This window comes from Pristiophorus japonicus, chromosome 18, assembly GCF_044704955.1.
Source record: "Pristiophorus japonicus isolate sPriJap1 chromosome 18, sPriJap1.hap1, whole genome shotgun sequence".
Taxonomy (NCBI): Eukaryota; Metazoa; Chordata; class Chondrichthyes; family Pristiophoridae; genus Pristiophorus; species Pristiophorus japonicus.
In genome coordinates this window covers 6,685,319-6,699,547 of record NC_091994.1, presented here as the reverse complement: position 1 = coordinate 6,699,547, position 14,229 = coordinate 6,685,319, and the positions used below count along the sequence as shown (strand labels likewise).

The 14,229-nt window shown below is 52.4% G+C and overlaps 1 protein-coding gene across 1 annotated transcript in view; it reads right to left on the bottom strand.

Moving 5' to 3' along the window:
* The window catches only part of LOC139229380 (microtubule-associated serine/threonine-protein kinase 3-like), an 80,939-nt gene that overhangs the window by 30,643 nt on the left and 36,067 nt on the right, over positions 1-14,229 (bottom strand). The window contains exons 10-16 of the mRNA XM_070861079.1: positions 13,674-13,839; positions 12,895-12,996; positions 9,459-9,581; positions 9,119-9,231; positions 8,078-8,202; positions 2,383-2,609; positions 250-450 (exon numbers count right to left, since the gene is read on the bottom strand). Coding sequence (XP_070717180.1) covers positions 250-450; positions 2,383-2,609; positions 8,078-8,202; positions 9,119-9,231; positions 9,459-9,581; positions 12,895-12,996; positions 13,674-13,839 — 1,057 coding nt within the window. The remainder of the gene's footprint in view (positions 1-249; positions 451-2,382; positions 2,610-8,077; positions 8,203-9,118; positions 9,232-9,458; positions 9,582-12,894; positions 12,997-13,673; positions 13,840-14,229) is intronic.

Below are 14,229 nucleotides of genomic sequence, written 5' to 3'. Positions count from 1 at the left end.
GGCGACAACTCAAAATCGAAAAGCTGGGAAAGCAGCATTGTTAACAAGCCGCTAAAGACCTGAATTGCCTCCCCCCTCTGAATCGGATCCCGACCCGCTGTCAAACAAACAATCACTTTCCCACCCGACTCACCAGCGATTGCGCCCACTGTGTCTTTTCCCGGTTACTTGAAGGAGTGCCAAAGATTGTGGGCAATCACTCTCCCCTCCCACCGGCATCGTATCAGATCCAATCAAACTCCTGCTTACCCGGTGTGATGATCAGTGAGAGAGCACTGATGGTTGCCGATTTGGGAACTGTATTTCCAGTGGCCATCCTGTTCTCTATGGTTTCAAAGTGTCCCTCCAGTCTGTGAGCTGTTGTGGGTTGCAGTCCTTTTGGCGTCGAGCTTCTGTGCCCCATACTATTGCTCCGCACGCGCATGAGGTTAATACTGCTGGCAAGAACATCTGTAACACAAGCCACCCAATAACAAGTCAAACTGCAGCCATCGGCTCACAATAACATCAGTTCCCAATATACTGCGAAGAGCTAAAATGATCGCACCGTTAAATGCAATGATCCCCCTCAGCCCCTCCCCATCTCCTTCAGCGACGACTGGAGCTCGCCTTCCCCACTGGTGACCTGGCCTCTTCTCCTCCTCCTCCAGCACGTGGTGACCCCCTCTGACCTTCCACTCTGAACCCCAGTGGGCCACTGACCCTCCCAATGCCTGCCCCCAACCAAGCCTCGGACCACCAACACCCTGCGGCCAACACCCCGAGGCCCATATAGCAGAGCCTGGTCTCCAATCGTCTTTGGACCCCCTTGCCACTGGACCAAGACCTTGCTCAGCTAAGCCCGTGTGGTAGCCTGAGTGCAACGACCGCCCCACGTTAGAAGAACTCGCGCACAGGCATCTTCCACTCCTCTAACATGAAGTTCGGGACCTGGAATGTCAGGACCCTCATGGACAACCCCAGCGACACATGATTCTGCAGTTGTGGTTTGTGTCTGGTTACGGCCAGTGTATGGTTATAGAATTATCGAACCTTACAGCACAGGAGACGACCATGTGGCCCGTCTTGCCTGTCCTAGCTCTGTGAAAGATCTCTCCAATTTCGTCCCACACTTCCGCTTTCCCCATAACCCTGCAAAATTAGTCCTCGTCAAGCACCAGGCGTGGAAATCCCGCAGCAAAACGTCACAGGCCCCACGTCCTCTCGGGGGCGGGCCTGGGCGCTAACCACAGGAATTTTCGCCGCCTGCAGCTGGCAGAAGCAAAGGACCCTCCCCTTTCCGTTAAAGGGCAGCGCACACTACAGACTCTGCATCGGGGAGACAGGGCCACCATCATCATCGGCATACCCTCGGAGTCGAGGAAGACTTGCTTCCACTCTAACAGTGAGTTCTCAGGTGACTGAACAGTCCAATACGGGAATTACAGTCTCTGTCAGTCGTTGAATGAAAGGGTGGGTGGATAGTCTGGTTTGCCGCACGCTCTTTCCGCTTGGTTTCGGCATGCTCTCGACGCCGAGACTCGAGGAGCGGCGGTTGGGGGGAGGGGGAAGGGGAGAGGAGCGAGGTGGGGGGGGGTGAAGAACAGTGCGGCCAATGGCCAATCCCCTCCCGGCACGCTGCGGCCAATCCCCTCCCCTCCCGGCACGCAGCGGCCAATCCCCTCCCCTCCTGGCACACTGCGGCCAATCCCCTCCCCTCCCGGCACGCTGCGGCCAATCCCCTCCTGGCACGGTGCGGCCAATCCCCTCCCCTCCCGGCACGCTGCGGCCAATCCCCTCCTGGCACGCTGCGGCCAATCCCCTCCCCTCCTGGCACGCTGCGGCCAATCCCCTCCCCTCCCGGCATGGTGCGGCCAATCCCCTCCTGGCACGGTGCGGCCAATCCCCTCTCCTCCCGGCACGCTGCGGCCAATCCCCTCCCCTCCCGGCACGCTGCGGCCAATCCCCTCCCCTCCCGGCACGCTGCGGCCAATCCCCTGCCGGCACGCTGCAGGCAATCCCCTCCCCTCCCGGCACAGTGCGGCCAATCCCCTCCCCTCCCGGCACGCTGCAGCCAATCCCCTCCCCTCCCGGCACACTGCGGCCAATCCCCTCCCCTCCCGGCACGGTGCGGCCAATCCCCTCCCATCCCGGCACGGTGCGGCCAATCCCCTCCCCTCCCGGCACGCTGCGGCCAATCCCCTCCCCTCCCGGCACGCTGCGGCCAATCCCTTCCCCTCCCGGCACGGTGCGGCCAATCCCCTCCCCTCCTGGCACGGTGCGGCCAATCCCCTCCCCTCCCGGCACGCTGCGGCCAATCCCCTCCCCTCCCGGCACGGTGCAGCCAATTCCCTCCCCTCCCGGCACGGTGCGGCCAATCCCCTCCCAGCAAGAGACTCCCACCTGAGAATGTTCTGGCTCTCGGTCGGCTTGGCTCGTTCTCCGACGGCGGCGGTTCCATCAGCCCTTGCCTCTCTGGACGCTGTGCCTGTTGGGTCAGCGCACAGACCTCACTCTCGTCCTCTGCGGACAACGCAAACCACGGCACCATGTCTGACCCGGGAATGCTGGAGGTGGGACTGCCACCTCGGTCAAAGTGGGAGCAGGCCGAGGATGCGCGGGGCCGTGAGCTGTTCAATACAACAGGCAGAGTTAGATTTCATCCAGCCATGCACAAGCTGCCCTTACACAAGCTCTCAAACATTTGAATTATCGGGGCCAAAATTGGCCCTTTGCGCAAGTCCCGTTAGTGCCAGCGGCCGGCGCTAATGGTGTGGTCAAGGGTGTTCGCCCGGATGGTGTACACGGAGCGCTCTCCCCGGGGTTTGCGCTGCCACAAGGTGACCGTGGGGGAAATTGCCGCACGGGAGCCAAGTCTGCGCCGGGCGATGGCATAGACAGTTTCTTGGTGCGAGAAGCTGCCTCCACGCCGGCCGCCATTTTTTTTTGTGTCGGGCGACTTTTCAGTCGACCTGACAATAGTGGCCGCTGGTTTGGCCGGGCTGCCGACAGGTAGACCGGCTCCCCCGCCCCCACCGAATCTATTCTCCGGTTCCCATCCCCCTGCCAAGCTAGTTTAAACCCTCCCCAACAGCACTAGCAAACCTCCCCCACCCCCCCGCGAGGATACTGGTCCCGGCCCTGTTGAGGTGCAACCCGCCCGGCCTGTACAGGTCCCACCTCCCCCAGAAGTGGTCCCAATGCCTCAGGAATCTAACGCCCTCCTGCCTGCACCATCTCTCCAGCCACGCACTCATCTGCTCTATCCTCCTATTTCTGTACTCACTAGCACGTGGCACCGGGAGTAATCCGGAGATGACTACCTTGGAGGTCCTGCTTTTTAATTTCTCTCCTAGCGCCCTAAACTCTGCCTGCAGGACCTCATCCCTCTTTCTACCTATGTCATTGGTCCTGATATAGACCACGACCTCTGGCTGGTCACCCTCTCCCCCCAGAATGCCCTGCAGCCGCTCAGTGACATCCTTGACCCTGGCACCAGGGAGGCAACATACCATCCTGGAGTCACGTCTGTGGCCGCAGAAACTCCTGTCTGCTCCCCTGACTATCGAATCCCCTACCGCTATTGCTCTTCCAGTCTTCTTCCCGCCCCCCCCCCCCCGTGCAGCTGAGCCACCCGTGGTGCCGTGGTCTTGGCTCTGGCTACACTCCCCAGAGGCACCATCGCCCCCACCGGTGCTCAGAACAGAGTACCGGTTGGAGAGCGAGATGGCCTCAGGGGACTCCTGCACTACCTGCCTAGTCCTCCTCTTCTGTCCGGCGGTCACCCACTCCCTCTCTTAAGCTGCTGGGTGACCACCTCTAGAACAGTGCTATCCACGTAGCTCTCAGCCTCCCGGATGCAACTCCAGCCTTGTAAATCTTCCCTGCATCCTCTCCAGTGCCTCGATATCCTTTTTACAATATGGCGGCCAAAACTGTACGCAGTGCTCCAAGTGTGGTTGAAGCAAGGTTCGACACAGGTTTAGCATAACTTCTCTACTTTTCAATTCTATACTTCTAGAAATACACCCTAGTGCTTGGTTTGCTCTTTTTATGGCCTTGCTAACCTGTGTCGCAACGTTTAGTGATGTGTGTATGTGTACTCCGAGATCCCTTTGTTCCTCTGCCCCACCCAGACTCGCACCCTCCCAGTAATAAATGACCTCCCGGTCCTTCCTACCAAAATGTAATACCTCATATTTATCTGTGTTGAACTTCATTTGCCAATTATATGCCCATTCTGCAAGTTTATTAACATCCCCCTGTAATTTGTTGCAGTCCCCCTCAGTATTGACTATCCCCCAACTTGGTGTCATCCGCACATTTAGAAATTGTGTTTTTGATTCCGAAGTCTAAATTGTTCATGTAAATTGTGAACAGCAGTGGTCCCAGCACTGCCCACCTTCTGCCACTGTGAGTAGCTGCCTTTTACCCGAACTCTCTGCTTTCTGTCTTGAAGCCAGCTAAGTGATCCATTCTGCTACTTGACCCCGACTCCGCATTCTCTGACCTTGTTCATCAGTCTATTATGTGGTACCTTATCGAAGGCCTTTTGAAAATCTAGATAAATTACATCTACTGCATTACCCTTGTCTACTCTCTCTGTTACCTCTTCAAAACATTCACTGAGGTTGGTCAAGTAAGACTTTCCCTTTTGAAATCCATGCTGACTATTCATATTATATTTTTGGTTTCTCGATGTTCTTCTATTTTCTCCTTTAGTCGGGATCACATTATTTTTCCTACCACCAATATTAAGCTGACTGGTCTATAATCCCCTGGACATGTTCTAAACCCCCTTCTTAAATACAGGTATTACTTTAGCTATCTGCCAGTCCTCTGGCACTACACCTTTTTCTAATGAATTATTAAATATGTGTAGTAATGCCTCTGCTATCTCTTCCCTCGATTCTTTTAAAATGCGTGGATGTAATCCATCCGGACCAGACGTTTATTCCTCTTTGAATTTGATTAGTTTATTTAATATATCCTCTCTTTTTATTTTAAATGTAGTTATTTTATAACTAATCTCATCATCCAATGTCAGATCCACCTGTTCTATCTCCCTGGTAAATACTGAAGAAAAATCATTATTTAATATTTCTGCCGCCTCTCTATCGTTACCCGTGGTATTAGAAACATAGAAAATAGGTGCAGGAGTCGGCCCTTCGAGCCTGCACCACCATTCAATATCATGGCTGATCATGCAACTTCAGTACCCCATTTCTGCTTTCTCTCCATACCCCTTGATCTCTTTAGCGTAAGGGCCACATCTAACTCTGTTTTGAATATATCTAACGAACTGGCCTCAACAACTCTCTGCGGTAGAGAATTCCACAGGTTCACAATTCTCTGAGTGAAGAAGTTTCTCCTCATCTCGGTCCTAAATGGCTTATCCCTTATCCTTAGACTGTGACCCCTGGTTCTGGACTTCCCCAACATCGGGAACATTCTTCCCACATCTAACCTGTCCAATCCCGTCAGAATTGAGAGAGATTTTATGAGTTTCTAGGAGATCCTGTCTCTCCCTTAATGGCCCTATTCCATCCCAACCTTCCTTTTTTATTGATGTGCCTGTAAAATATTTTATTATTTGGTTTTAATGTTCCTTGATAATTTAGTTTCATAGTTCCTCTTTGCCTTCCTAATTATTTTTTTGACTTCTCTCCTAACCTCTTCGTATTCTCCCTTATCATGCACTCCCCTGTCTATGTAGTTAATGAATGCCTCTTTCCTTATCAATTGTTCCCTTATGGCTTTATTCATCCATGGAGTCTCATTAATGTTTAGTTTGTTCTTTCCTTTTAGCGGAATATATTGTTCCTACGCTCTGTTGAACACCGTTTTAAATGTTTCCCATTTGCTGTTCTACATCGTTGTTTGCCAATATTGTTGCCTAGTTTATTTTCCCAAGTTCTATTCTCAGCCCCTCAAAATCAGCTTTTCTCCAATCTATTATCCTGGTTTTCGTCATACTAATGTCCTTTTCAATTATCTTCTTAAAGCATATTTTATTATGGTTACTATTGCCTAGATGTTCCTCTACTTTTACTTCTCTTATCTGCTCTGGTTCATTCCCCATTACCAGGTCCAACAGTGAAACCTCCTTTCTTGGGCTTTTTACAAATTGAGTCAGAAAGGAGTCCTGTACACATTGTAGGAACACCATTCCCTTACCCGCTTTACATACCTCTTCTGTCCAATTAATATCGAGGTAGTTGAAATCCCCCATGATTATGTCTTTTACTCATTTCCCTAATTTGTCTGTATATTTCATGCTCCACCTCCCTATCTCCCTGCAGTCTATAACTTTCTTACTCACTATCAACCACACGGCCAGTTTTTGTACCAGCTGCAAACTTCTTAATCATACCCCCTACATTGAAGTCTAGATCATTGATGGATACCACAAAAAGCAAGGGACCCAGTACTGAGCCCTACGGAACCCCACTGGAAACAGCCTTCCAGTCACCAAAATACCCGTCGACCATTACCCTTTGCTTCCTGTCTCCGAGCCAATTTTGGATCCAACTTGCCACTTTCCATTGGATCCCATGGGCTTTTAATTTTCTGACCAGACTGCCATGTGGTCAGAACCTTTGCTAAAATCCATGTGGACTACATCAAACGCACTATCATTGTCAACCCTCCTTGTTACCTCCTCAAAAAATGTAATCAAGTTAGTCAGACACGACCTTCCCTTAACAAATCCGTGCTGACTGTCCTTGATTAATCCAGGTCTTTCCAAATGATGATTACTAATGTCCTTCAGAATTGTTTCCACTAATTTTCCCACCACCGAGATTAGGCTGACTGGCCTGTCATTACTCGGTCTATCCCTTTCTCGCTTTTTAAATACCACGTTAACAGTGCTCCGGCACCACACCTGTAGCCAGAGAGGATTGGAAAATGATGGTCAAAGCCTCTGCTATTTCCTCCTTCTCTATTGTGAAGACAGACGCCAAGCATTCATTAAGAACCATACCCATGTCTTCCGTCTCCATACACAGGTTGCCTTTATGGTCCCGAAAAGGCCCAACTCTTTCCTTAGTTATCCTCTTGCTCTTTATGGATTTACAAAACATCTTTAGGTTTTCCTTGATTTTACTTGACAAAATGTGTTCATGCTTTCCTAATTTCCTTTTCCATTTCACCCTGCACTTTCTATACACCTCCAGGCTTTCTGCAGTATTTAGCTCTCGGTGTCTGACAAAAGCTTCCCTTTATTTCCTGATACTACATTGTAAGCTCCTTGACGTCCAGGGCTCTCTAGATTTGGGAGTCGCACATTTTTTTTCTTTGTGGGAACTTATTTGCTCTGAACCCTCACCATCTCCTCCGATCTCACGAGATTGATCACGGAGATAAGAGAATTGTCCGAAGAGGAGAGATTGAGCCTACACGGTCTGGAATTTAGTGTGTGTGTATCATGGAGCTCCCTGCTGCCCCCTAGTGTCTGTGTATCATGGAGCTCCCTGTTGCCCCCTAGTGTCTGTGTATCATGGAGCTCCCTGCTGCCCCCTAGTGTCTGTGTATCATGGAGCTCCCTGCTGCTCCCTAGTGTGTGTGTATCATGGAGCTCCCTGCTGCCCCCTAGTGTCTGTGTATCAAGGAGCTCCCTGCTGCCCCCTAGTGTCTGTGTATCATGGAGCTCCCTGCTGCCCCCTGTGTGGTCTTTGCTTCTCCTTGGACAATGAATAAACCGTTTCATTTCATTTCTTTACATTCAAAGCCTTTGAAGCAGCCTGACTTAGTCTCTTCCCCTTGACTCCATCCCCGATGGGGAATGGTGGCTGGAGGTTGGAGGCATGTGATGTTCCTTCTATTGCAGAGTGTGATCCCAGTGCCGGTTTATCTCAGCTGGAACAGCGATCAGAGGGTTACAACTGGACTCAGTGCCCAGGGTTCTTGCTCCCGATCACTGCCCTCTGTGTGGACTTTGGTCAAGGTCATGATTGGGGCCAAGGGTCATTTCTTCACAATCAGATACATTGCGGACACTCACTGTCTAAACCCACACAGTTGGTTGGGGTATTGCAGGGTGCTCGACAGGAAGAGCCAGCAACAGCTCGGGGACTGGGAGCAGAGCGGTTCTTACCTGGGGCTTGTGCTCAGTGTCTGCTTTAGGCCAATCTGCGTCCCTCGCTCCTCCTTCTCGCTGCGTTCTATCGATGAGGGGCTCAGGTTCAGGGGAGCTGCCAAGTGCTCAGAACTGCTATAAACCTGCCACATGGTGAAAAATTAAAAATTCACAACCTGAATATTAAAACAAATTAAAAACAGAATGAATGTATCGTAACACTTGCAGGGCCACAGAATCGCACCACAAAGCGCTTCACATAACAAATCTATTTTTTGAAACGCAGTCACACACAAGACTCGATGGCAGCAATGAGATAAATGACCCAATTCATCTATAGTTCCTCAACTGGTTACAGGAGGATGCAGCCAGCACATTTGGAGAACTCCTTGTTCTTCAAACAGTCCCATGGGACCTTTAATATCCACCTGAATCAGCAGATGGGATCCCAATTTAACGTCATATCTGGAGGACAATACAGCACTCCCTCAGCACTGCCCCTCAGATAGTGCGGCGCTCCCTCAGTACTGCCCCTCCGACAGTGCGGCGCTCCCTCAGTACTGCCCCTCAGATAGTGCGGCGCTCCCTCAGTACTGCCCCTCCGACAGTGCGGCGCTCCCTCAGTACTGCCCCACCGACAGTGCGGCGTTCCCTCAGTACTGCCCCTCAGATAGTGCGGCGCTCCCTCAGTACTGCCCCACCGACAGTGCGGCGCTCCCTCAGTACTGCCCCACCGACAGTGCGGCGCTCCCTCAGTACTGCCCCTCCGACAGTGCGGCGCTCCCTCAGTACTGCCCCTCCGACAGTGCGGCGCTCCCTCAGTACTGCCCCTCCGACAGTGCGGCGCTCCCTCAGTACTGCCCCTCAGATAGTGCGGCGCTCCCTCAGTACTGCCCCACCGACAGTGCGGCGCTCCCTCAGTACTGCCCCTCCGACAGTGCGGCGCTCCCTCAGTACTGCCCCACCGACAGTGCGGCGCTCCCTCAGTACTGCCCCTCCGACAGTGCGGCACTCCCTCAGTACAGCACTGGAGTTTCCCCCATCCTGCCCCCACCGTACCTTACTGAATCGGTGTGAACAGGACGAAAACTGCCTTATCTCCAGAGACGATTCTTCGTCATTCGTGTCCTCATCCTCCTCTGACGCTAAATGCTGATACTTCTCCGAGCGAGCTGCAAATATGCACAGAACACGTTACTCAGCACAGTGCAGCCCACGATCATAAATCCACATGGGGTTAATCACCGGACACAGTGACACTGGGCATCGTCACTGGCCACTGGGTCTGGGAATTACTGACAGTACTTGTTCCCTAGCGACCCATCTCCATCTGAAATGAATAAATTGTTATCACGTGATTTTACAACTGAGCGTTTCGAGCCTCTCCATGTTAACTCACGGTCAAAGTAGCTGGTGTCCTCATCGGACTCCAGCTGAGGGATGAACTCGGCTTTCTGGCGCAGCAACCCATTCCAGTCGAGCTGAGTGAAGAAGTTGTGATGTTTCACCTCGAGAGCTCCACCTGCACCAGAGACAGTTAGAGTTCAGCAGGGAGCCTAATGGGTTAATTCCCCACCCGCTGTGGTACCGAGTCCCACTGACCAGTACTGGCCCACCGATCCACATAGCCCACTGACCCACTGACCAGTACCGGCCCACCGACCCACATAGCCCACTGACCCACTGACCAGTACCGGCCCACATAGCCCACTGACCAGTACCGGCCCACATAGCCCACTGACCAGTACCGACCCACATAGCCCACTGACCTGCATAGTCCACTGGCCCACTGACCAGTACCAGCCCACATAGCCCACTGACCCACTGACCAGTACCGACCCACATAGCCCACTGACTAGTACCGACCCACACAGCCCACTGACCATAAGAACATAAGAACTAGGAGCAGGAGTCGGTCATTTGGCCCCTCGAGCCTGCTCCGTCATTCAATAAGATCATGGCTGATCTGATCATGGGCTCAGTTCCACTTCCCCGCCCGCTCCCCATAACCCTTGACTCCCTTATCGTTCAAAAATCTGTCTATCTCCACCTTAAATATATTCAATGACCCAGCCTCCACAGCTCTCTGAGGCAGAGAATTCCAAAGATTCACGACCCTCAGAGAAGAAATTCCCCCTCACTTGTTTTAAATGGGCGATCCCTTATTCTGAAACTATACCCCCTGGTTCTAGATCCCCCCCCACCTCCCCCAATCCCCGAGGGGAAACATCCTCTCAGCATCTACCCTGTCCAGCCCCCTCATAATCTTATGTTTCAATAAGATCACCTCTCATTCTTCTAAACTCCAATGAGTACAGGCCCAACCTGCTCAACCTTTCTTCATACGACAACCCCCTCATCTCAGGAATCAACCTCGTGAACCTTCTCTGAACAGCCTCCAATGCAAGTATATTCCTCCTTAAATACGGAGACCAAAACTGCACACGCAGTACTCCAGGTGTGGCCTCACCAATACCCTGTACAGTTGTAGCAGGACTTCTCTGCTTTTATACTCTATCCCCCTTGCAATAAAGTCCAACATTCCATTTGCTTCCTGATCACTTGCTGTACCTGCATACTAACTTTTTGTGTTTCATGCACAAGGACCCCCAGGTCCCTCTGTACCATAGCATTTTGTAATCACTCCCCATTTAAATAATAATTAGCTTTTTTATTTTTCCTAGCAAAGTAGATAACCTCACATTTTCCCACATTATACTCCATCTGCCAAATTTTTGTCCACTCACTTAGCCCGTCTATATCCCTTTGCAGATTCTTTGCGTCCTCCTCACAGCTTGCACAAGCCCTGGTCCCATCCCCCATTGGATTGGAAAATTGCCAACGTCATTGCATTAATTAAGAAGGGTAAGAGAGATGGACAAGGAAATCATCGGACTATTGGTCCAACGACTGTTGTGGGGAGTTTACTCGAATCTGTTATTAGGGACAGAGTGACTGAACATTTGGTTAAACGTGAGCTGATCAGAGGGCCAGGTGGATTTGTAACCGGTAGGTCATGTCTAAGGAACCCAGTAGAATTTTTTGAGGAGGCCACTAATGTGGTAATAAGGGAGAGTCTGCGGAGGTTATTTATATGAACTTCCAGAAGGTTTCGATAAGGTTCCACACAAGAGTCTGTAAACAAAAATGAGAGTGCATGAAATTAGAGGCAACCTATTGTCTTGGATAGGGAATTGGTGAAGAGTTAGGGGGCAGAGAGTGGGGATAATGGGTGTTTGCTCCAATTGGCAGGATGTGGCTAGCGGTGGTCCCGCAGGGATCTGGGACGGGGCAGCTTCTCAGTACATTTATCAATGACTTGGTTGAAGGAAGAGAGCGCCGTGTATCCATGGTTTGCTGACAACACCAAGTTAGCAGGCACAACAGTGTAGCAGGGAGCAGGAAGTTACAAAGGAACAATGATGGATTCAGCGAGCGGGCAAAACTGTGGCACACGGAGCTCAGTGCGGGCAAGTGTGAGGTCACCCACCTCGGTCCCAAGAATGATGGATCAGAGTATTTTCTAAATGGTGAGAAGCTGGGAAGTGTGGAGGAGCCGAGAGATTTCGGGGTCCGTGTACAGAAATCACTGAGAGCTGGCACACGGGTACAAACTATCATTATAAAGGCCGATGGAATGTTGGGCTTTATCGCGAGGGCTGGGATACAGAGGGGGTGGAATCGATGCTTCAGCTGTACAGGGCCACGGTCAGACCCCGTCTGGAGTAACTGCGTCCAGTCCTGGGCCCCGCCCCTCGGAGGGGGATATATCGGCCTCGGAGAGCGGAGCGAGCCTTGGAGGAGGAAAGCATTCCTGCCTCCGACCACTCTCCACACAGACCCAGTAAGCAGGGGCCAGAGCTGCGATCTCCGATTATTGGATGGAATCTAGCGGGAACTTGTGTGGCGTGAAACGCTCCGAGGAGGAGTTAGCATTTGGGCAAATCACCAACAGGCAAAAGTCACTCGAGGGTCAGAGAGAAACATAGAAAATAGGTGCAGGAGTAGGCCATTCGGCCCTTCGAGCCTGCACCGTCATTCAATGAGTTCATGGCTGAACATGCAACCTCAGTACCCCATTCCTGCTTTCTCGCCATACCCCTTGATCCCCCCAGTAGTAAGGACTTCATCTAACTCCCTTTTGAATATATTTAGTGAATTGGCCTCAACTACTTTCTGTGGTAGAGAATTCCACAGGTTCACCACTCTCTGGGTGAAGAAGTTTCTCCTCATCTCGGTCCTAAATGGCTTACCCCTTATCCTTAGACTGTGACCCCTGGTTCTGGACTTCCCCAACATTGGGAACATTCTTCCTGCATCTAACCTGTCTAAACCCGTCAGAACTTTAAACGTTTCTATGAGATCCCCTCTCATTCTTCTGAACTCCAGTGAATACAAGCCCAGTTGATCCAGTCTTTCTTGATAGGTCAGTCCCGCCATCCCGGGAATCAGTCTGGTGAACCTTCGCTGCACTCCCTCAATAGCAAGAATGTCCTTCCTCAAGTTAGGAGACCAAAACTGTACACAATACTCCGGGTGTGGCCTCACTAAGGCCCTGTACAACTGTAGTAACACCTCGCTGCCCCTGTACTCAAATCCCCTCGCTATGAAGACCAACATGCCATTTGCCTTCTTAACCGCCTGCTGTACCTGCATGCCAACCTTCAATGACTGATGTACCATGACACCCAGGTCTCGTTGCACCTCCCCTTTTCCTAATTGTCGCGGGGCAGGCAAGGATCACTCAAGGGTCAGAGAGAATACTTGATTCTCTCATCACAAACACCCAGTGCCATTAGGAATTGGCTCTGACACACAGAATTATGGTTTCTTACCAGTTCCCAGGCGATCGAGAGGGTTCTGTCTCAAAAGTCTGCTGATAAGATCCTGGGCTTCGGGGGGCAGAATCTCCTCTCCTTCTGGCCAGATTATCTCATCTGCAACAAATCAACAATTTAATTTACTTCCCTTCGTCCCAGGTACATCTCAAGCCCAGGCCGTGTCACTTAGGCCCAGGGTCCCAGGCCGCGTCCCCCAGGGTCCCAGGGTCCTAGGCTGCGTCCCCCAGGGTCCCAGGCCGTGTCACTTAGGCCCAGAGTCCCAGGGCGCGTCCCCCAGGATCCCAAACCGCGTCCCCCAAAGTCCCAGACCGCGTCCCCCAGGGTCCCAGGGTAAAGGACATATTGTTGAACATCAGAAGTGTGGGACATGCTGGCAGCTCGTGGGGGCCAATGACGATTGTGGCTGGTACAAGACACCGAGGGGTGAATGGTCAAGGGATCTCCTGGGTTCGCTTCCATCAACGAAAGGGATTGGTGAGGAGGCTTGCAGGTTTTCTCCAATAATTGGCCGGAGATTTTATCTGTCCTGGAAGATTTCACTCGCCAGGTAGGTTTAATCACAACTCACTCGTCTTTAGAACAACCTGGAACAGACTCACTGGATCAGTGACCTTTTCCAGCCGTCGTCTTCGTATGGTCTCATCTGAAGCTCACCCCTCCCTCTCCCTCGCCCCCATCCCCTCCCTCCCTCGGCCCACCCCCTCACTCGCAGGATGGGGCGACCTTTGACCCTCGCACCACTGTAAATCGCCTTGTTCCCCAGTGCAACCTACCACTAACCACTTGTCCAAACAGCTCCTCTGGAGTCTCCCCAAAGAATGGAGCACAACCGACAAGGAACTCGTACAGAATGACACCCATGGCCCACCAGTCTACAGGTTTGCCGTAGCCCTGCCTGAGGATCACCTCTGGTGCGATGTACTCGGGGGTCCCACAAACCTGCGAAAAATACAGCAACAACTTGAGCCAAAATCCCCCCACACCCCACCACCTTCTGACACCCCCACTGCACTCCGACCCCCTCCCCGCCGCCCTCCAACCCCGCCCCCACCGCTCTCCGACCCCGCCTCACCGCCCTCCAACCCCACCCCCCACCACACCGCCCTCTAACCGGCAACCCCCGCCCCCCCCACCGCCCTCCGACTCCCCCCCCCACCGCCCTCCGCTCCCCCCTCCGACTCCCCCCCCCACCGCCCTCCCGCCCCCCCCCCCCCTCCCGCCCCCCCCCCCCCAAAACCAACCTTCCCACCACCCCCCCACCCAAACCACCCTCCCACTAAACCCCCATCCTCCGATACTCTCCCACACTCTGACTTCCCCACCACCTTC